A 22,720-nucleotide genomic window follows, 5' to 3' on the forward strand; every position below is an offset into this window, starting at 1 on the left:
GCCCTGAGAGCAGCTCAGGCTACGCTCACGCCGAGCAGCGAGGCGAGGACGGTGGGGATCCCCCCCAGCAGCCATCGCTCGCCCCCGGCGCAGGGAGCCCCTCGGGGGCCGTGCACGCCGCCGATCTCGCTCCCCCCCCCCGCCCCTGGACTCACCCAGCGTCTCCGCCCGCAGCCAGAGCGGGGCCGAGGCTCCGAGCAGCAGCGAGAGCAGCAGCGAGGGGGCGGCCCGCGCCCCCCCGGCGGGGCCCATGGCTCCGGCTCTCGGCGGGCCGGGCAAGGCACAACTTCCCCACTTCCCTCCTGCTCCTTTCTCTTCCTCTCCTCTTCCTCCTCCTCGTCGTTGAGGCGGCTCCGGGGCCAGCCAGCGCTCCCGCGGAGGGGGGCGGTGAACTCCCGGCATCCTTCCCCCCCGCAGGTGTTCCTGCGGAGGCGGAGAAGGGGCTGTGCAGGGCTGCCTCTGGCCCCGTGCCCCGCCGGTGGCCGGGCTGCAGCGCTGCTGCCTCCTGCCTCCCTCCTCCCCGGCCTGGAGCTGGGGGTGGAGAGAGGAAGCGGGAGAAGGGGAAGCGCCACTATTCCCATTGGGCTGCCGCGCGGGGTATCTCCTCCTCCCGCCGTGGACCGAGGGGCCGGCGGTTCCCGGCGCCCCCTCCCCTCCTCTCCCCGAGTGCTGTTTCTCCCACCCACCGGCGCTCTGGGGTGCTGCACCGGGATCGTGGGGCTCCCCGCGGTTGGGAGGCTCCCCCAAAACCATGCAGCCCCCAGCATTGCCTGCGAAATCCCGAAGTTGGCAGGCCATGTGCATGCCCACGTATATACACGCACAGTCGTATATACATGTATGTTTATAAGGAAGCAGGATTATTTTGCCTTTGCAGGCTAATTCCCAGGAGTCGCTCCCGCTGCCATAGCGGGAAGGGTCGCGGGGGTGCCTACGCAGTGGGGGGACACGAGTGGGGCCGGTGGGCAGCGGAGCCGACGGGGCAAGGGGGAGCGTCCGACCCCTTCAGCATAGCCGGGGTCGTGATGGGGCTTCTCTCTCCTGTAACCTGCTCCTTGGAGGGCACCTCCATGCAGGGCTGCAAACGCAAGGTTAACCTATGCGAGCTTTTGTGCGTTACCATTACGGGCTGAATTAAACACAGCCTTTGTAAAGATGCTGTGTGCATCTTTCTGTCTGGGTGGGATGATCTTGGCTCTGGAGAAGACCTGTGGCACAGAGAGGGACACAGGTGCGTGGTAGGGAAGCAGTGCCAGTGACCACAGGAGACCCCCATATTAAGCAAGCCCCAGCGGATGGCCTTTTAAAAGTATTCTGGAGTATTGAAGGTAGCCTGTCTGACTCTATACAGGCTTTTCAGGGGTGAGTTGCTGTGAGGCAGGTGGATTCATGCTGCTGGCAGGTCAGAAACACTGTACTGCTATGCTAAAATGAAGCACAGAATTAACTTGTATGTCATAGAGATAAAATGATTAGGTTTTTATATTATGTTAGAAAAAAGTGAAGTTTAGTAAACCTTTATTTTAATTGAGTTCTTGTTTTATAAGCGTTAATGTCTGTTTTTTAACTTTTCAGACACCATATGTGATCAGGCATATTTTTTACCACGTACTCAGTACATTATATTCTTGGTATGTGTATTTAACACACGTTGTTAGTATTTGAGACTTACCCTTCTTTACAAAGGAGAGTTTGAAATCTAGACTAAAATGGTCTAAGATGTAAGGCAGAAAGAATGTTTGTTAATGCAGCAGTTTGGTGGTCAGACTAAGCCTTGCTGGATTTTGCCAACAAATGGCAGCATCCTTCTGGTTGAAGGAGGCTGGGATGGGCTACTTGCTTCAAGATTCTGAAGACTGAGAGGCTTTTAAAGAAGAGTGTGTCCATGTGAATAAAAGTGGCCCGTACTTGTACTCGTCTCACAGATTGTCAGGAACAAATCCATACAAATGAAGGCGATTATGAAGAGGAAGGGACCAAAAAGTAAAATTCTGCGACATCCTCAAGATTGGATTTGAAAACCTCACAGAATTGATGAAAATATTATAGTCATAGAAAATACTTTTTCCAATACCAAATACTGGTTCAGAATGTACAAATGAGACCCAACATAAATGAAAACATGAGGGAGATAAATGAACAGGACAATATATATGTTGCAAAATATATATCATCCTTGAAAGAGTTGCAGTTATTTAAAAGCAATATAACAACACAAGAGAGTGCATTGTTTTGTGTCAGTCTGAACAGGCAATCAAAACCAGTCAGTCACACACGGGTTGGTACTGGGAATTGTACTGATTTGTATTCCATCAACTGAGATCTAAAATATGTTCTCTAAAAACAGAGCCAGGTTCTAGTTGTATTTGTTTAGGGTTATCGTAAATATTGAGAGAACAGTCCTGTGGGTCGATCCCAAGTAATCTTGGCCAAGCAGTGATGCAATAAACTGGTTTTGGTGAGCTTGAGCAATTTAATGTGCAAAACATTAAATTTGCCATGGAGCTTGCAGATAATGTCACTAATGTTGAGTTCTCCACAGAACTTGGGTGGCTGGTAATTGTTAGAGGCAAGTTAGCAGCTTTGGAAATCCAAAATGGTTTTTGCCTGTCACACATGTTTAGGAGGCTCAGAGTGAGGAGGAAGCTTTCTCCTTCTCCTGGGTGCTGGAGGCTTGGCAGTGCCCTCTGGAACAGATATACAGAGAATAATTTCATTCACAGTTATTTTTATTTCAATGATTTGTAGTAAAATGGTAAGTCGTGCCCTTGAGACTGGACATATAAAATGTCTGGGAGTGGTATTTGTTTTTTGTTCATGGTTGGTACAGGAGAGCACTGGTCGAAGGAAGGGCATGCAGGTTGCCTTTTCAAACTTCTCACCACCCAGGGCTCATCCGGAGCTGGTTGCTTGCCCAAGGCTACATATTTCCTACTGCAAATGTATATAATGCTCCCGTGGAAACTCTGCACCTCTTGCAGGTGTTGGAAGCACAGCTTTCCTATTGACTTCAGTAGGATAATAATAACAATGTAATCAGTGCAGTAGCTTCTGTATTATTTATTTTGCTATTAAATTCACATTACCATACCATCTCCCTGTCAGTTTTCAATATGCTGTAGGCAAAGAACTTACTGTCATCTTCCAAGATTAAATAATCATTAAGACGAATGAAGTAGTCTATAGCTCTCAAAGCTCTTATTCAAGGCCTTGTGTAACCCGTCACATTGCTACATTGGTTCATACATACTTTTCCCAATTTCCTTTTATAAGGAGGAGAGTTAAAATGAGCTTTTAAATAAATACAGTTTAAAAGGCAAGGACTTGGAGTCAAGGCAGAAGATTAGTTCAGAAAGAAGGCATACATGGAGCCTGACCAATTAAAGTTTTCACACAGTGGGAGCTTCACAATATAAAAGTTCCCTGGCAGACCACTTCTGGCAGCTTAATGAAGCTTATTTTGGTCACTAAAACTGACTTAATTTGGAAGAGCCATAATTCACCCAAGGACATGGATGGGCTACTTTTTAGCATGAGCATGTGCTCTTCATTTACAGGTAGTTTTCCAAACATACGATTTAGGAGTATTTTGTGTGTTTGATGAAATCGGTATTAACTGAGTCACCTACAACTAGATAATATGTATCATCTCGTATTCGTTATATGGATACTTTTACTGTGCAGCCACCTGCAAACGAGAAATTCAGTTTTTACTTCACGACTCTCTGGCCTCGGGGTGAAGAGCAAGAGAAGAGACTTCAGGACAAAATCAGCTCAGAACACTTTAGAAGGTGGTTGGTCAGTATGGCAGGGACATACGCAGGTTTCATTTATAGACTTATACAGTTTCTAGCTTCACAGATTTACCTTCTTAACCTATACTTTTTATATACTGTTGCATACTTGTATGTAACGTGCGTTGAAAAGCTGCTTCTAAACAGACCTAAATAATCCGATGAGTCCTTGAGTGCCTCGTGTGATGTTAAACTGGTAGTTTGTCTGGGGCAAGGGGCAGGGGAAGAAGAAAAAACACACTGAAAAGTTCACCTAAGCTTATCTTGCAAACATGACACTTTCTTTCAAACATGCTTTCTTTCAAAAGCATCTTGTTCTGTATATGTTCTGGGGAAAAAAAATAGAAGCCAAAAACATAATATATACAAAGACATTCAAGTTTAACCTTCTTGGAGCAGCCTTGCTTTTGTGTGGCTAACAGGAAAGTTCCTGTTAGTAAGTGGAAAGCCCGTTTTCTTTGCTGACTTTATAAAAGAAGGGGGAGGAATGGAAAGCACAATGAGATGGAAAGGACCCGAGGTTACAAATTGCAAAGCACAAGAGCAATTCTAGACATTGAGAGGTATGCTAATCTCTTCATTAGCAGAAGGATAGCTTGCAGATTGAGAGGCCTTATAGCAGTCTTTATACATGGGCCAGGTTTTGCATTTTCACTGGGGCAAAACAAATGGTATAATGAATTTACAGGATAAAGCTGAGATCAAAGTGCTCTGGTTGCTGATCTCCGTGTATTCAGATACTGTGTTCTGCCAGAAGTGTATGCGGTGGTTGTATAAAAGAGCCAGAAAATAAAACATATAAAGTAGCAGCCTGAGATGTGTCTAGATTCAACATTTGTATATCATATGCAAGGAGCCCTCTCTGTTAAAAATGGTTAGGCTACAGCAAAGTCAGAGCTGCTGCTAGGCTGTGGCATGGCTTAGAAAGTTTGGCAAGTTCCTTGAGACACACATGAATTATTCCGTATATTTAGAGTATTTAATGGACACAGTGCACTGTGCTGTGTTTTTTCCATAGAAAGGCTAATGCCATGCCCATGAAGCAGCAAGAACATTTCAGCCTGTATAACATCACCCTCTATTAAGGTCTGCATACCATTAAACCAGCAGGAGATGGACTTGACCCCCAGGACTCCTCTGGGCTTCTGGATATTTATCTAACTACTGTTGCAAAAGAGGTCTTACCCATTTGTAGTAAACTGTGGGACTGAGTTCTCCTTCTCAGAGCCAACCTTGGTTCTGGTGACGTTCATGTTAGCAACTTCCATCCTTGCTTAATGTAAGCATCCCTCTCCAGGTGTGAAAATGCACAGAAGTGACGGAGTTAGTAAAATAACCTTTCCACTTTTTAAGTGGTTCTGAGCAAGTAGCTAAGAGGATATCCTGACCAAGTACTTCATTAGTACTTTAAGGCAAACACGAGGTAAGAATCAGACAGAAAAAAAAATCCTGATAGAAGAAACAGTTTGACTTGCGCTAGCATAGGTCACTGCCCACACCCATATGGATGAGTTAGAACCATAGAGTGGCATTATGCAATTACACTGGTAACAGAAATCCCCAGGGGGTAGAGACCATAAGTATTCTTAGACCTTAAGAATATGGAAGAAGAAATTACAGGCAATAAATAGGAGAGAAAACTAAAATGCAGTAGGCTTGAAGACTTTGTCTTTTCAGGAGACGAGAACTATAGGTCTTGTCTGGGTGGAAGTGATAGCAGGGCTCTTACCAGCACTGGCAGGAAATGTCCATGGGATAATTGGATGCTAAGAGATAGGCAGTCTCATTCACTACAACAGCAGCAGTTGGGTGTAACTCTAATGAGAGTCATAAAGGGGATGAATGTGCACTTTTCATCACTTTAATTGCTGTAACCTATCCAATCATGTCACCTATTATGATGTAATTATGAGATCAAGTTGAAGACTAATCGTTTGTCCCACTGCCACAGATTTTGCAGTTTCTCACAGCTGCTCAGTAGTCTTAGGTCATAATTTTTCTTAGTTTCAAGCAAGAAGAAATAAAGTTGCTAATCATCTGGATTTTGAAGACAATCAACAAAACATGCTATGCTGCTGTCAAGAAATATGGGGCAGAATGTTCCTTTTCATTTAAACATATTGTTTTAGTGTTGCCTTGAAAAATATTATGATCTAGAGATTCATGACACTCTTTGTCAAAACAGAGCCTACTATTTTATAACTTACTAGTTGGCAGCATCCTTGATCAATTTGTCAGTGACAAAGCTCTCATTGTTTTTTATAGGTGTTTTAAAGAGTTCTCCTGTTTCTGTAAGGTATTAGTCCGCATACTTTTTAAAAATATCAGATTTTGTCCCTTAATGCACAGATAGTATATAACTTTTAACTGTAGGATGTTTGGGATTTTCAAGAGGGAGTTCACAGCTGAATTTGCATAGTCTGCATCTTTTTCTGTGAGAAACAAGTGGTCTTAATCATTACTCATGTTTATGAGTCTGCATCCAAGTAGGAGCTAAAAAATAACTTGTGCAAACTGTGAAGCAATCCCCTGGTCACTTGCAGGAATAACCGTGTTTGAATCATGACTTAAATAAAGAGAGCAATTGGTCTAATTATATTCTTCCTCCAAAAGGTGTGAAGTAATGGAAAGTGAATGAAATTAAGTAGTTTGACCATTTCTGATATAAAGACTGTAGCACTTTTTTATACTGGAGAGGGCAGTTTACATGTTTTATTGATCATTATACACCTGGCTATATAAGTAAGAGCTTAAAAGCTGAAAGCAAGTACGAGCTGAGTGACTGCTTGATTTAATAGAAATCATCCTGTTTACACCAGATCTAACTCTTCTCCTAATTTTGAGTGTTCATGCCATGTCGCAGTTTTTTTGCACGGTGTGATATGAACTTAGGCTGAAAGCCTCAGGAGTTAAAAAGTAAGACCAGAGATGGCCTTCTTTCCCTTCAGTTGATTTGTTTCAAGAGAGAGGGTTGGGAATCATGCTTATTCATTTAGTAATTAGTGGTGTGCTCCATCCCTTCTCCCTGTGCTCTTTCAGGCCCTGTGGAAGTCTGCAGTCCTCATGAGCTTCACGGAAGTAAGCCAGTTATGTGTAGTGGAAGCATAGCTCATAAATCTGCAATAATCATTATGTATGGAGAAAAAGACTCTTGTGCAGCTTTTCTACATAGCATTGCGTCATCACACCATGGAATCACAAGGTCAAATTCTTGTAATTCATAACTATCACAGCTGTGGGTTACAACTGTATATACAGTTTAAGGGTTCACTGTCAATAGCTTTTAAGGCCAGGCTATTTGTCAAATGTGAAAACCTGGTCTAATGTTATCTGTTTTATAAAGACCTTTTTGCCTTTTTTGAAAATAATTTCAAAAAAAATGTGGGCTTGAGTGAATATTTTCTCATGTTTTACTTACAGTATTCAATGTATTTTTGTGGCTGTTTACAAAATAGAAAAGGTTAGAGCCTGCCTTAGGTTCCTTGTCAAAGATAACTGCTCAACAGAAGGTAAATATAGTATGTTGGTGAACATCCAAATCAATTTTAAACTTTCATTCCTCATAAGATAATAAATGACCAATAATCAAAATTTTTATCCCTGAAAGTTAGGTTTATTTGGACAGTATAATTTCTCAAATATTCCGTTTGGCATCCTTCTGTCTACTTCTTTTCATTAAAGGTATTGTAGTTATGCTAGACATGCATAGTGGTCGTTGTTCTTGGCCAGGGTTCACAAATGGTCCTAAAGGCCTTTTTCAAAATATGCTATATGTAGTTTAGCCCCAGTTAGATCTACCTCTTAGACTTAAAGTGAGCCTGTATTTAAATTTTTTCCCCTATATCCAGTATGGCATTTGTCCACCAAAATCAGATGTTCTTTATCCTCTTTCCCTTGAGCATGATGGTGGTTTTGGTGTAGAATGGCGGGGTTGGGCTGATTGCCCATGTGGATTCAGCCCACAAATTCATCTCCTGTGGGCTGCTTGCCTGCACAGATGACAGATGTTAGGGCCAGGGCCAGGAATTCACCATGTGAGTAGCTCTGCTGCCTAATCTAAATTTCTAGCTCCTGCTGCCTGGGCATGCTGAGTTCCCACTCTAAAGGCTCTGCAGTAGATGTATTTTCTTATCTGTTTCATGCACGTTTGTCCACACCTTAAAATGTTTGAGTGAACCCTTCGTGGCTTCATGTGAAGACATTCCTCCAGTGGGTCAACAGCTCTGAACATCTAGGTATAAGAAAACCTTCAGCTGGCATGACCAAGCCTGGCAGACAGAGTCAGAGCTGCTGACAGAGCAGCAGCTCTGTTTGGCCACAAACAGAGCTCCTGTTTGTGGCCAAAGTCCCTGCAACAGTCCCCACTATCCAGCCACAGTTCTTCATGTGTCAAGAGAAACAGGCAGCTTCACTGAAGAGATGCCAAATGTTGAGCCCAGTGTTGGTGCAGCTAACCACAGCTAAGGCTGTGTTATTGACTGCTCCAAGCAGGGCAAAACTAACCCTTAAAGTAATTACCAGGCCTAGTCTTGCAGTGGAAACATATACTTTTTTTTCTCAAAAGAAGACCCGAGTCCCTGTGGTTTCTGACTTTCTCATGTACCACCCTGCCCATCAGGTAATTACCAGGACTCAGCACCACTTTGGGGGTCACCATAATCTTTTAGGCTCAGACTTCTGCTGTCTACATTTGAATACAGTACCATTTAGACATTTACAGGTATTTGACCTACTGTTTCAATAAAGATGAGCATGTTATAATAATCAATCACCAGGATTCATGTTGGCACTGTTGAACTGTCTTCTAGCTGACTTCATAGTTTTTAGTTGAAAGAGAGAGATCAAATGGATTTTGATTCATTCTCATTACATGATTCTTCTCCCACACTCCCACCAACGTGCCCTCATTACTAGGGATCTAGAGAGGCAAATCCTAACCTCTAAATGAGCAGGAGCAGGAAGCTTGGCTGCTCTTCAGCCTTCTATCAGTTACAAACCACTGTTGGAGCACATGTAGGCAATTTTACGTTGGTTTCTGCTGGTTACAGAGTTTGGATTTGGTGGACCATGAACCTTCACTTACTTCCTTGCATCTTAAAACTTAAAATCAGTATTTTTTTCTTGATGTTCCTTGTTCTGTGTTAGTGTCCCAGGAATTTTGTTGTTGTTTCAATTGGTGGAATTACACTAATGTGATACAATAGCAAACACTGAAGCAAAGGAAACAAAACCAGCATGACAGAGATACCACAGTCAGAAAATAATGATAACATTTGCAGACAGCTGTTCTACCAAGTGAAGGCTAACTTTTTGCTACACAAAGGAAATATTTATAGCTGTTCTATTTTACTAGTCTTATAAAAATACACTTACAGACAATTTCTCATATGTATTATATTTATCTGAAAAACTTGTGTGAAAAAGCAGTGAACTATTTTGATTGGTATACAGATACTGTATATGTACCTGGGCACCTGGAACTTTGGGCACCTGGAAACTCTACTAAAGGAAACATTACTGCTTAGTAGTCCTGCTTGTGCAGAGTCTCTTCCTTCAGATTAGTTCTTGGACCTAATCTAAAGCACACTGAAGTGACTGGGGGAGCTTGTGTTGACAGCGGTGCCAAGTGCTCCTTTGAGCCCATGCTTTCTAGATGCTGATGCTGTAGTGTTTCAAGATATTGCTGTATCCACAGCTCTTCATTCTGCTCAACTTCTGCAGTTTGCAAAGCAATGGAAGAAAGCATTTGTCTGCAGCTCTGCTGTTCAGCCTTCACTTAAATTCTATTAGGATGGACATCCACCAGTACACTGGACAGTGAACACAAATGCCCGGCAAAGCTGAAGGATATGGTCTCTACTGTAGTTGCTGCTGTGCATTACTGCCAAAGGGCACATTACCCTTTTTTCAGAGTAGTCTTTCTCTGGTTTATAATTTAGTACAAATCCCAAACTTCACTCTAAAATAAATTAAAAAAACCCTCAAAACAAACCCCCCTAACCAAATTAGAAGAATTTTCTCAGAAATAATTATTGCAGTTGTTGTTTTAAAATAAGTAATAAGTTCTATATAGAGGTTTACTCTTTATAATATATTCCTTTCTTCTTTGAACTCCACTGAGTCCTTTCAGCCTTAGAAGAGGCATATGTGTGCTTATGTTTGTGCATGTAAGTAAAACTGGAAAAATAATGTACTTTTCATAAACCAATTTATATCTTTAATCTTGGGAGCATAAACATATGAATCAATATGACATCCCTTTTTTAATGTTTCTCCGGTCTTAGCCTACTTTACCTTGAGGTTGTGTTTGTCGTTACAGCTTAAGCATGTTATTGTTTTGCAAATCTTTTAGGATTCCAGATGTACTCACAATTAAGGGTCAACTCTTACTATTTGTGTTATCATAATGCAGAAAGAGGTCACAGCTCTGTTGTGCAAGATCACATTCAAACACGTCAGGAGCAGCAGACCCTGCACCCCAGGCTTCTCTCTATTAAGGGACAATGATGCATCAGACCTAAATTTAGTTAACAATAGCAGCTGTTAGAGTGAAGGTTCAAACCAGTTGGGTCAAAGGGTTCCTTTCTTGGCCTTACTTCCCTGCTTCCTGGTGTTCACCTGATGTTGTGTTGATCTAATTCAGTTTGCTGAGCTAGCAGAACATTTTCTTGACAACAAGGTGAATGGCCTTCTGCTGTGTTGGGGACCTGAATTAACTCAGTAGCGGATCAAAACAGCACAAGAGCTGGTGCACCGGGAAGCGACCACTCTGCTAGGGCAGAGCAGGGAAACTGAGGTCTGGGAACATGGTAGGGAATGCCAGGGCTAATGTCTTTCACAGACATTCCTCTCAGCATTGGTGTGCACCCTCACTGGCAGTGTGCCGGTGTAGCTCTGTGTGTCTGCCCCCTTCTTGCTCTGGCAAGTCTGCTTGACTTCTCAGTGAAGAAAGCTTCCTCAGCTGGAAGGAAATTTCCTCAGCAAAAGAAAATAAAAAACTTGTTCAGCACCCAAACCACCACCTTTTTGTGAGTCTGACAACACGTCAGTCCAGCTCTAGGGGCAGCACACATAGCTGTGGGCAGAAAATACTTAGGATGTTTAAAAGCATTGTAATTAATTTAAAATCAATACATCTAAATTCAAATGACTGCTGCTGCAGTTGATGGAGACGGCAGGCTCAATTCAGTGGCCTTTTGAGGTTTTTGGATGATCCCTCTGGCTCTCAGCTACTGGTTCAGAAGGACAGGGGCTCCATTGCTCTGGGTGACATCTGCCAGCCTGGGGACTGAGGGTACCCCTGGGATCAGCATTCCCTGCCCCACCCCACAGGGTTCCCTCCACCCCCCACCTCTGCTCTACCCAGGGACCAGGACCCCATGTCAGCCCCTGAGGCCATCAGCTTCTGCCCCAGTGATGCCACAGGCAGGGCCAGTCTCCAGCCCTTCGCCCTGCCCAGCCATGGGCCCACATCCCAGTCTGGCCTTGGCCTGTCTCTGTCCCCAGGGAGCTGCCTGATGGTCACCCTGACTGCCCTGCTCCTGGGTAGGAATGGGATAGATGCTGCCCTGGGAGGCCCCTGCCAGGGTGCCTAGACATTGACAGCCCTGGATTAGTATCTGGGGTACCCTGAAATAGTGACCTGTATTTAGGGACTGGGACCAAGCCTCGTGTTCCCTAGAGCAGAGGAGCAGGTGCATAGTTGAGGAGCTCAGCATGGGCTGCCCCTCAGCAGGTTGATTTGAATATGGGGCCTGTGGAGGTGTGCTCAGGCCTTCCCCCCCATCCAGAGGGGCAAGGAATGGCCGTGTCTGAAATCGTGGCTGCTGCTGGTATTCCAGAAGGGTTTGAAACCCTCAGAGGATGAAACCTGAGTTTGACTGGACTGCCTGAGGTGTTGGCACATGTTAGTGAGTGAAGACAAAATTTATCTCTTTGCCTGTTAATGCAGGTGGAAATGATGTGCTGGACTGCCATCCCCAGGATTTCTCATGATGGTCCCAGCTAACTATGGTTTTCCCAGGGGATGTTTCCTTGTCCCTCAAACAAGAAGAGATCAGACATATCTTCACCTGTTTGTTACAAGTTTGTGTTTGTTTGTTTGAGACTCAAAAACATTTTAGAGAATTGTTTAATTTTTTCCCCTACTACAAGGAACTTTGCTTTTGCTTGTGTAGATAAAGGGTCCTGTGGACCAGTGTCAGTGCCTGTACCCAGGGGTATTCCTCAACTAAGGAGAGGAGGACAGGAAGTTTTGGAGAGAAAGGCCGAAACTCTAGATATATACCAAAAGGTTATTAAGCAGTACATCCAAACACCCCAGCAACACACACAGGCAGGTGACTGAAATGGTCAAAACAGCCCCTGTTAAATCCCATCTCCTTAGTGGACACTGTTGCTTCTTTATCTGTAAGAAACTCTATGCAGGTGGGCTCTCTTTTGGATTGCTGCATAAGCAATTTCTTTTTATGGAACTACTGGGAGATAAAATGTTCAGGTATTTGGGAATGCCATGGAAACCAGGAGGTGTTAGAGATAAAGACTTCTGTGGGAGATGTTTATGCAAGCTGAACATCTGATTGTTCTGAAGATCTCTACAAAGATCCTGTAATCTACACTATTGCTTCTGCAGCTTTTGTCTTTTTCTCCTAATCTCGGCTTTATATCTGCTTATACACTGATCTACATGCTCAGAGCAATAAGTCACTTGCTCTGTAGTATGCAATCTTCTTTCCTTCTGTTCCTCTCTAAAAATCTTTGCACGCCTTTTCCATGCAATCCTCTTCAGAAATGCTGCAACAGGCCATTTTATACTTACGTTGTTGCACTGCCTGACACCTGTGTATGTTGAAATCTAGTTTTCTTCAAATTTCAGACTGCACATTTGATTAGTAAAAATCTGGATATATCTAATAGACAATACGGTTGAACAAATCACTAAAAAGCTTTGCAAATGCTATGCTAACCTATCCTCTTTAAAGCAATAAAAAAAGCAGTGCAAGCTTTACCTACTTAACAGCAAGGCTTTTGTTATCACTTTGTGCTTGCTCTCTTTCTCCCCTGGTGTCATGTAGGATGATTACACAAACATAGTTTAGTAAGTCTTAATATATTCTTTTCCTTTCAGATTTGAATCTTTCAGCGACATACATATAGATCCATGTTACCCTTTAGCATTCCATGTATTTTCTATCCTGGCCTAGCTTTCACATCTCTTAGTATTGTTAATCTCCACAGCTCAAATTTGCCTAGTCTGAAATCCATCATTGTACATCCATCATTTCATGAGGCATTTCTCCAGTCGTCATTACTGCAGATCGATAGAAACAAATCCCTGTCTCCTGACTGGTTTAGCTAAGTATCTCATGCATGACTGTCTTTCCAGTTTGATCCAGTTTAACAGTCTGCTTCTCCCTCCCCCCCAACCCCACTTCTCTAATCTGCAGAGATAGATATAAATCTTCAGCCAGACTCCAGGGGGTTTCTCTTGTATGGTCTTCCCTCTGTTTGTGCACAACACTCCCTGACTGACTGGCTGCTATTGCCAGACAAACAGCTGTCTTAGCAGTTGCACTAACAAATAAAAGGGGCAGGAGAAAGGCCTGGGCAGTGAAGGGAAGGTTTTTGCCCTTGGGGTCCTTGTTCACTTACTTTAGTGAGAAATTCAGAATAAATGGGAGCCCATTGCTGAAGGGAAAACAAGAATAATCTGTGATCTTTGGAAAAGAGTAAAAATCCATCACCCCTAGTGAGTGCTTCACATCAGCATATTTTTTCAAGATGACCTCCCCAAGACAAAGGAGTTAGAAACTGATAAGTAAAAGCTGAGATTTTTCTTTTCATTGCTCTGCCCTATAGGCTGGCTGAGGGATTGATAGTCTCTCCTGTCTCACCTCTCCCAACTTTCATCCCCATCAAGGACTCACGAGTGTGGTCCATCTTCAAGATGTTTTTAGTGCTATGTAACTGGACAAAACCAGCCCAGATTAGACACGGACATCTGTGGGCTTTGAGTGTCCCCCTCCTTGCCTCCTCAGCCATTCCCTCTTCCATTTTTGTTCTCCTTCCAATTGCTGCTGTGTGCTGCTGTTTTCTGAAACTCTGTACAGACATGTTTAAGTGGCAGCACATAGACAAGGGTTTCATTTGAAGAGATTTTAGATGCTGGACTCACATGTGGGAGCAGATCAAAATTAAATTGCTGGACTGGGTATTGCCTTGAGCTGCTTGGACTACCTTTATGATGGAGTTTGCTGCCACAGGGGCAGGGATGATGACCTGGCTCCAGGACTGGGGCAGCTAGAAGCTGCCCTGAAATTTGAGAACTTTTGTCCTGTAATATTAAAAAAAAGTTGCCATCAGTTGGTGTTAATGTGCTGGGCTGTAACCTTTGGTAGCCCAGAAGATGTTTCCCAGCTGATCTTTCTGGCTGTAAGTGCAACAGCCTGTGTCTGTGCACTGGGGTGTGTGGTAGAGGAGGCTACCAACTCACTTTGAACTGATAATTTCAGTGCAGCAAGGCCCTAAAGCTCTGTGTCTTAGATCATTAGTCTGCTTATACTGTACCATTAATGTATACATATACACAGTCATGTGCATGTTCACACAGAGGAAAGGTTTGTCTTTGTGGATAATGAAAATTTCATGTATAAAGAAAATAAGAGTTACTTGTTTTACTGGCAGTAATAATGTGCATGTTTCTCCTCAAGATATGAGGGCTGATTATTTGTCTGTACACAGTTCTATTTATCTCGAAAGGGTTTGAAAGATGAGTCCATAGTCTGCAAAGTGCTCTGATATATGCTGCTGTTCAGGTAGGGAACTGTAATGGAGTTTTCTTAATTTTTGTCCTCGTTCAGAGTCTTCTCCCTTGCATATCCTCTCCTTGTGCTGGTCTTTGGAATGAAGGAAATGATGTTTTGTAAGCAGATCTATAATATAAAGGACAAGGTTATTAATGATATATCATAAAATTTGGATCCACAACTCCATGTCAGGATGCAGTGTTACAACAGGGATGCATTTAAAAATTACACTTAATGCTCAATCATTTACAGATGTTGCAAACCCTCCTTTTAAAGTTTGGCTTCTAAAGCCCATAAGTATTCTATTTCTGAAGAATTTCTGAAATTCAGGTGAAAAATCCGATGACTCAGTTGACTGTTAGTATTTGTTCGATCAGTGTATTCAAAGGAACATAAAAAAGAAAGGAGATATTTCAGTGGGTTTTTTTTCTTTGAAAGTCGTGGTTTATGGGATGTTACAGTGACACCTGGTGGAAAACAGTGTTGAAAGTCTAAGAAAAAATTCTGCATCATTCGACTAGTTGTTCATTTGAATAGTGTCTTTAATGTTATTATTTTATTAACTATCGATAATGTTTAGAACCCATTTGTGCAAAGTATGCATGTACTACCCATATATGAGTGTGCAAATGCTCACTGACAAGAATTACTGGCATCAGTAATAGCCAAGCTTTCCAGTGATAAAGAAAGGGTTAGTTATGTGTATTTCATAATAACCAAATTTCCTTGTCCTAAAAGCCAAATGCCAACATTTTTATGGCGCTGCGGACTTTTTCTTCAGACTTTAAGATGCACCTTGATTGTATTCCTCACCAGATTCTTAACCTGGTAGAGTCACCATCCCTGAAAATATTCAAGAAACCACCAGACATGGCACTCAGTGCTATGGTTTAGTTGGCATGGTGGTGTTCAGTCCAAGGTTGGACTCAATGATCTTAGAAGTCTTTTCTAACTATAATGATTCTATGATCCTGTGTTTCTCATCTCCTACTGCTCCTCCCTATACATGACAAAAAAAGACCCAAGACATCCTAACAATCAACCAATTTCTAAAAAAAAAACCCAACAAACCAAAACAAAAAAAGTGCTGAATAATTAAATGCAATTAAAAGATTTTTAAAAAAAGTTTGAACTTAGGCATATTTGTTTACCTGCGCTACATGTAAGATAGTAACTTAAATCCATGCCAGCCAGCATTCTTAATCCTAAGTGACCACATAGATCAACTCTGTCTGATTTTGATTCACATCAGCACTAGCCCAACCAGAAACAGTCTGGCATATAGTAAAAGCTAAGAGCCATAACCCATGGGTATTTCAGTTGCATCTATCCTCCTTTGGGGTATGACTGGTTTTTAAAATGTGGGGATGTGGGTTATCCTGTGCCACTTGCTAGGGCATGGGTGTTGGTACATTTATTTATTAGTATAGACCTGCTAGTCCTGGAAACCAAATACTGAGGGTCCTAAATGTCCTAACTATCCAAAGCAGCCTACATTTGCCTGTCACCAGCTTCCTCTTCAGTTTTGCTGATCACATGAGCTCTGATGAAGGTTCTTCAACCAAGATGAGCTGGGTTAGCAGAGAGCTACTGTTTAGGCAGTAAGACTAAACTGACTTATTTTGGCTGGAACTAAGGAGTTCCCCCTTGAGCAGTTTTGCTCATGGGCTGGAGTGGGGGCAGCATCTTTCGGAGTGGAGAAGTGACAAGTAAATGGGGCACTAATTCCCCCTCACCTTTGTAGCTGGAAGCCCTTAGCTGAAAGCTAAGCTCACCCTAGATAAGTCTCACTCTCATCTAGGAGTTCCCTTGAGTAGTGGTGAGGAACTGAGATAATGCAAAAGGAACCCCCCAAATGCTTCCGAGAGCAACTGGCAGAAAAGAAAGGAACCTTCTCCACAAAGCCTTTCCTTCCTCTGGCCACCTTTGAGCCCCGTGTTTCGCAGTGTTCATTGACTGTCTCCAGCCTGGCTTACCCTTTCCTCCTGCCTTGGTGCTTTTACTCCTTTCACTGCAAGGACAGAGCAGCACAGAGGATTGTTCTAGAGCCTGAACCGGAGAAAACAGCATCAGGTTAATGCTGAGTGGTTCACTTCTGCAGTTGCTTGGTTAGTGTTAACCAGATTCTTAGCCTGTTTTATTGCATGACTGTAGAAACACTTGCTTGGTAAGTGAAAGGGGCTTGGAAAGATATGGTGGAAAAGCAGGTACCCTCTTTAAGCAGCAATGACAGAATGTGCCAGCTTCAACTGATCATCAAAATGCTATATTATTTATAAAATAGCAAATTTTATTTATAATGAGTAATATACATGCACAAAATGTTATAGCATTTGTTTTTGTATATATATATATATATATATATATAAGCTGGATTGATTTTCTGCTGCAGAATGACTCTGTGAATAGCTCTGCCAACACAGCACAGATATGCCATGGACCAGGACTGGATGTGTCTTAAGCTTGAATTTCCACTGACCTCTTTAATGTGAGTCTCCAACTCTTCACCACTCTTTAAATCAGATGCATGATTTATTTATCAGCTTTAATTTTCTTCCATGATTTGGGTACACATTTACTACCACAATTGTGCTATTCATGTAGAAAGCCCCTAGCAGTTTGGCTCTGCTTATTTTGTTTGTGCCTAGATTGCATCAGAGGGCAGACAGGAGGCTGTTTTGAGTGGCATTTTGGAGTGGAAATGGAACATTTGGAAACAGTCATTAAAACAGAAAATTAATTAAAATTTTTGTCATGCCTGATATGGCCAGGTGAGTTTTAACAAGGTTGTTCATCATCCCAAGCAGATTTTCTTAGTTGCATTCACTTGAAAATATTTAGAACTAGCCTAATCACTGTAAAAATTAACTTTAGGCCTTTATTTCCCATTCTTTCCCTGTTTCCGTGTTGCTTGGAGCACCTGATTAAAAATATTGCGCTTAGTTTCCGTTTTACGTTAATGATATTTGTGTAAGTAGATACACTGACTTTCACTGGTCAACTCCTTTGTTTCAGTGGTTTAATAAGAAACTATGAAAGAGATGTTGCGTAAGTTTGAGACAAGTGCTCCAGGAAGCTGAGAAGCTGTTGAAGGAACAGAGTGCAAACAAGGATTTAAAGAATATTCTAATAACCTGACATGCAGAAATTTCACAGTTGTGTCTCTGTCACCCAGACTAAAAGGAGTTTGTATGGCCAAGTGGAGGGAAGAATCAGGCTGACAGACAAAATTAAGTTTGAGTTATGAGAAACGCTTGCCTGTGGGTTTTCCCGCTAAACAGACTTGTCTTTTTTTACAGTCTATGGATTTCTGCAGTGTACTGTACTTTCTCGAGGAATTGCCAAAACTTATGTACAAGTAACCTGGTAAGTTTTCAAAAACTGCACCTAATCTTTTGAAACACAGATAGTTTTTATCACTTTATACTACATATCAGCTCTTCCAAAATGATTTTAAAGAATGTATTCTAGTAAAAGCAGAGTTTGAGAGCCAATGTTTGACATTTGAATTTTTGGAAACTGATAAAGAAGAAATCCTACTGATTCAATTGAATGAAATTACTATGAATGCTAAAGACCCTGGAAGGTGGGGGAGATAAACATTTTTTCTTTATTTATTCACTTTATTAATTAGCTTCTGTCTAATGCAGGACTTTTTTTTATAAACCTAGGAAAACTGTAAATTCACAAGAAATGGTCTGGGAATCTGTGGCTTGTACAACTATACTGAACTGGTTGCAGCTTAATTTTCAAGTTAACTGGCTTAAATTGTAGGTGTTTCTATAAGTATTAAAATTAGTGGTCAGATCCTTAGTCTTATGCTTTCTTAATGTTCCTTTGAATAGTGGTGTGGAATTCATTACATTTCCTTCTACAAATGCAGAACAAAGATTAGCAAAACCTCTCAAATCCAAAGAATTATTCTGCTTTCAGGAATTGCCTCCTTGCTTCTATTTACCTGAAATGTTGATGTGATTTAGAGGACCATGTATCTTTGCTTTGTAAAAAAGACATTTTGTGCCTTGGTGCTAACTAACTGTGGAAACCTGCTGCAGAGGACTATCACTATCATCTGCTCCATTTTATTTCATACGTTTCCTGACAGTTCCTTTAAAACTAGTTCTAACTCTTGCATCAGTGAAAGAGTTAATTGTCTTCCCTGATGGAAACCTATCATGCAATGATAACTTTAATGAGGATCCTTTGATTTAAGCTTAAATTAATTCAGAATAAGAAGTAAGTTGCTCTTCCTTTCAGCTTTGAAAGACAGGAAAATCACATTCATGTTCAGTGAATGTATTGTGTAAGGCATTCAGATGAGGAAAATGTAATTTTGGAGTCTGAGAGATGTAAATCTTATTTTACTCCTCCAGTCTACTTGTTGTGTTCAAATTTGCTTTGTGAAACTTTGATTCTCAGTATTGTCGCAATGTGCCTAGTTTTGCAGAAAATTTCTTTCTGAGAGTTGTTTTACTAAGGTTGGCCCTACCTGTTTTCAGGTCAAAACTTAAGAGCTAAGCTTCTCTAAGGTTGTTGCATACATCCTCAAATCATTTACATTTCACAGACAGTGATTGGTTTTGCACACTTTGAATTACATAAAAAACCCAGGCACATTAGCTGGAGAGCACTTTTGGCAGGAGAGGAAGGATGGTGGAGGTCACCATACGGCTGGGTAAAACCCTTCAAAAGGCGGCCAGACAAAAGGCATTTAGCTTGAAGGAAGGTCTTTCTGCTCACAGAGGTCAAAGCCACTTGGCCCAACATATTTGTGAAGCATTTGTTATTGACTCAGTGAACCAGAATCAGGAGATAAGAGCCAAACTCCTACCTGAGATAATTTAATTAACACCAACTGATTCTTCCAATGTCTCTGATGGTACTCTGACATTAGTCTCGAGTGAGAAGCTGCTGGTGTGTCAACAATAAATTTCTCCAGGTGAGGAAACATTGGTCAAAGAAAATTTGTTTTACAAGGAACCAATGCTTTATTACATCTTAATCAAAGAGTTTTGGGGAAATATTCTGGCTCTTTTTAAAAATGTCTGTATTTCTTTTACAGGAAGGAGAACTTGGAATTACTAACCTTTGTTATGTTAGTGACATCACTGGAGCAGTGAGTAATGATTCATTTTGTTGTTTAAAGGCATTTTTTATTACTGCTGTTTGAGTATAACGGGTACAACGACCATATTGTCAAAGTAAATGTGCACAGTTGCTTGTCTAGCATAAGTCACTAGGTTGTGTGGTTAGACTTGGCTCGCATTCCTAGAGACATGGCTATCTTTTTTGTTTAAAGAAAATGTGTAAAGGGTGTGGATCTCTACTGTGAGTCTTGCTCACATTTGTGATCTACAAAGTTCATAGTCTCTCATTTTTGAGACAAGAAGTCAAAATGAGTGTTACCTGTAAAATGCATATCAGTAAGACTCTTATTCATTTTCCTTTGTACAGTTAAGTATTTTGCTTTCTCAATGATTCAATGGTAGAAAACTTATAATTACAATTATTGAACATTTATAGTTTCTAGGACTTCAAATGGTTGTCTCTATCACAGGAAATCTTCAGCTTAACATGAGCTTTCCATAGGAGCATTCTTGGAGGACTTCAGCTGATGTTTTCTTAGTTCAGATTTCAAATGCAATTCAAGCTGGTGGTTACACATATTCCTTGAAGAGTGCTGGAGAATTCAGTCATCAATATTTTCTGCAGAGACTGGTGGGAAGCAGCCTCTCAGCACCTGATATCTAGTGAGGCTGGGTTATTTATGATGCTGGGACCATAAACGTCTGTGTTGTCATGACAATACATAGCAAGGTTGGCTCTCCCGTTTAGGTTACAATTATCTTTGCTCAGTGTTATCAAATCTTAATTTGTTTTTTCATGTGGCTTTGCAATACTCAATATCAGAGTCTTCTGCTTCTAAAGTTGTTCCAGCTTCCCTTTTGAGAGAAAAACCTTCATGATCGTTAAGAAGTGGGACGGTAGAAACAAGAAAGGTCCAACATCAAAACTGAACTATGTAATATTTATTACATCTTTGAAAACTCAGGGTTTTAAAGCCGGTAGCTTGCCTATTGGAGAGCGGGGGGACCACTTGTGTTGAACAGCTTTCCACTGTGCTTGGCTGTGCTGCATACTGCATATCTGTTACTTCTCCACAGAGAAGAGATGCTAAAATAAAGCTGGGATGGTTGACCACACGCATCATAGCTGGCTGAATAAACTCATTCCCAGAGCAATACTGAATGTGGACTGTCTTGACCGGGGCTTCTTCTGCCCCTGGAGCTGCATATCAGCCCTTTCCCAAGGCCTGTGTAAAGCTGAGCACCCTCCTGAAGTGATAGTCACAGTCTACTCAAGTGTCCTGCTGTCCTTTAAGCGCTCTCAATACAAGCGACAGTGTCACAGTCTTTACCAGAGCTGAACAGGCAATTGAACATCTCCAGTTTTTCACAAACCAATCCCTAAGAATGATTTCTTTTTCCTTTTCTCTGTGTTTGGTTTTACATTGAGAAGGGCACTATACAACATAATTCTCTTACTGTAAGATCTGAGTACCTATAATGTTTGGTATATTTAATATATTTTTTACAGAGTCTAAGTGCTATAAATATCTATTTTATTGCTAAAGAACCAGCTCATGAAGGAGATAAGTGACTTGGTCATGCAGAATGTTGTACTGCAGCTGGAAATTGAACCAATGTCCTTACCGTTACAGCTGGAGTATCTCTTCTCTTAAAAAATGTACTTTCAAAGTCATTTTTAAAGCCACCTTCTGTCTTTGCAGTGCATACAGGGATGTCAGTTTTGGAATGAAACGGTGCAAATCAATTGTCCACTGAAATGTGTGAGTATTGCCTTAGCCTTAGCTCTATAGCACTTGTCTCCAGTCCATCAGATGGCTTATCCAATGACAGACATTTGAAATCTACTCAGAGTAGTGTTTCTATGAAAAGATGTAATGTTCATATCTTTTCTCAGTTTGTTTATAAATTCTGTTTTGGGAAGCTACTAATTCTTGTTATGCAAGTTGCCTGTATATCAAAAGTTTTCATTATGTTTGACAAAATGCATGGGCATTTTACAGTTCATTAAGCTCAACCACTCAGATTTTCAAACAGTGAGAAAGAACTAGTGCTTTTCAGAATTTTACTCTACCAGGGACTGTCTCAGAGCTGCATGTAGATGTAAATGAAACACATGGTCTTTATTAGATTGATTTCTTGATTTTACTAAAACAGATGGATGAGAACTAGCACTGGTCTGGGACAACTGCCATGATAATTTTTAAAATGCTCTTTTTTTTCTGGACCTTTTGGACACCTAAATCTCATTCATCCTTAGCATTGTTATAGTGTTGACTTTCTGTTTTTTCAAGTGTGTGTTTTTCGTCTTTCATTATTTGCCAAAGGTTTTGTAGCGTACTTTCACTGTAAGAAACTTCTTATTAATAGGCATTATCTGTTTGGAATACTCTGTGATTATATTTACACTAATCCCATATTTTATTAATTTGTTTCTCGGCAGAATGAGACATACACCAAAACGTGTGAGGTAAGTTAAATGCTATCAGAGTAGTTAAAAAAAAATCACAATTTCAGTGATTATTGTGTCCACATAGTGCTAAGAAAAAAAATGTAGATACACAAACTTGTCAATTCAGGTCTAATTTTTCTATACTTCTGAAGATGAGTTAAGTACCTGAATCCTTTCTTTTCAGCATGGTGGCTAAGGTCATGTTTGTGTTAAACACTGCTGTATGGCAAAGAGCATTGCTGTAATGAAAGCAGACTAATCTCAGACCTATTTAAACTATCTTCTAGGCTCTCACCAGAGTCTTGTTCATCCAGTTTTTCATTAATGACATCAAAGACTATCCAGAGAGAATGCTTGTTAAGGTTAGTCTGATACTAGCTTGGTAAGAAGTGGAAACAAGAAGTGAGAGCTAGAAGACAAAAGATAAGTGGGTCAACAAAGTGCTTTTAAAGAGACAATGCCTTTCTGGGGCCCTTTTATCATGAACACAGAGTGTAAGATGGGATAGGATAAGGATGAGACCTCAGGATGAAGGTTGTTCTCACTTGGGGACAACACACTTCAAGCAGGTGATGGAGGAGT

At 41.4% G+C, this 22,720-nt stretch overlaps 2 protein-coding genes across 2 annotated transcripts in view; one reads left to right on the forward strand and one right to left on the reverse strand.

Moving 5' to 3' along the window:
- Positions 1-489, reverse strand: part of DCBLD1 (discoidin, CUB and LCCL domain containing 1) — a 48,623-nt gene extending 48,134 nt beyond the window's left edge. The window contains exon 1 of the mRNA XM_027716318.2: positions 156-489. Within this exon, the coding sequence (XP_027572119.1) occupies positions 156-402 (247 nt within the window). The 5' untranslated portion in view covers positions 403-489. The remainder of the gene's footprint in view (positions 1-155) is intronic.
- A 17,353-nt stretch (positions 490-17,842) lies between these two features.
- Positions 17,843-22,720, forward strand: part of ROS1 (ROS proto-oncogene 1, receptor tyrosine kinase) — a 72,075-nt gene continuing 67,197 nt past the window's right edge. Inside the window, 4 exon segments of the mRNA XM_039387318.1 lie at positions 17,843-17,965; positions 19,662-19,715; positions 21,390-21,449; positions 22,130-22,156. Of these exon segments, the coding sequence (XP_039243252.1) occupies positions 17,843-17,965; positions 19,662-19,715; positions 21,390-21,449; positions 22,130-22,156 (264 nt within the window).

Source organism: Pipra filicauda, unplaced genomic scaffold, assembly GCF_003945595.2.
Source record: "Pipra filicauda isolate LSUMZ 115617 unplaced genomic scaffold, ASM394559v2 scaffold553_size308853_pilon, whole genome shotgun sequence".
Classification (NCBI taxonomy): domain Eukaryota; kingdom Metazoa; phylum Chordata; class Aves; order Passeriformes; family Pipridae; genus Pipra; species Pipra filicauda.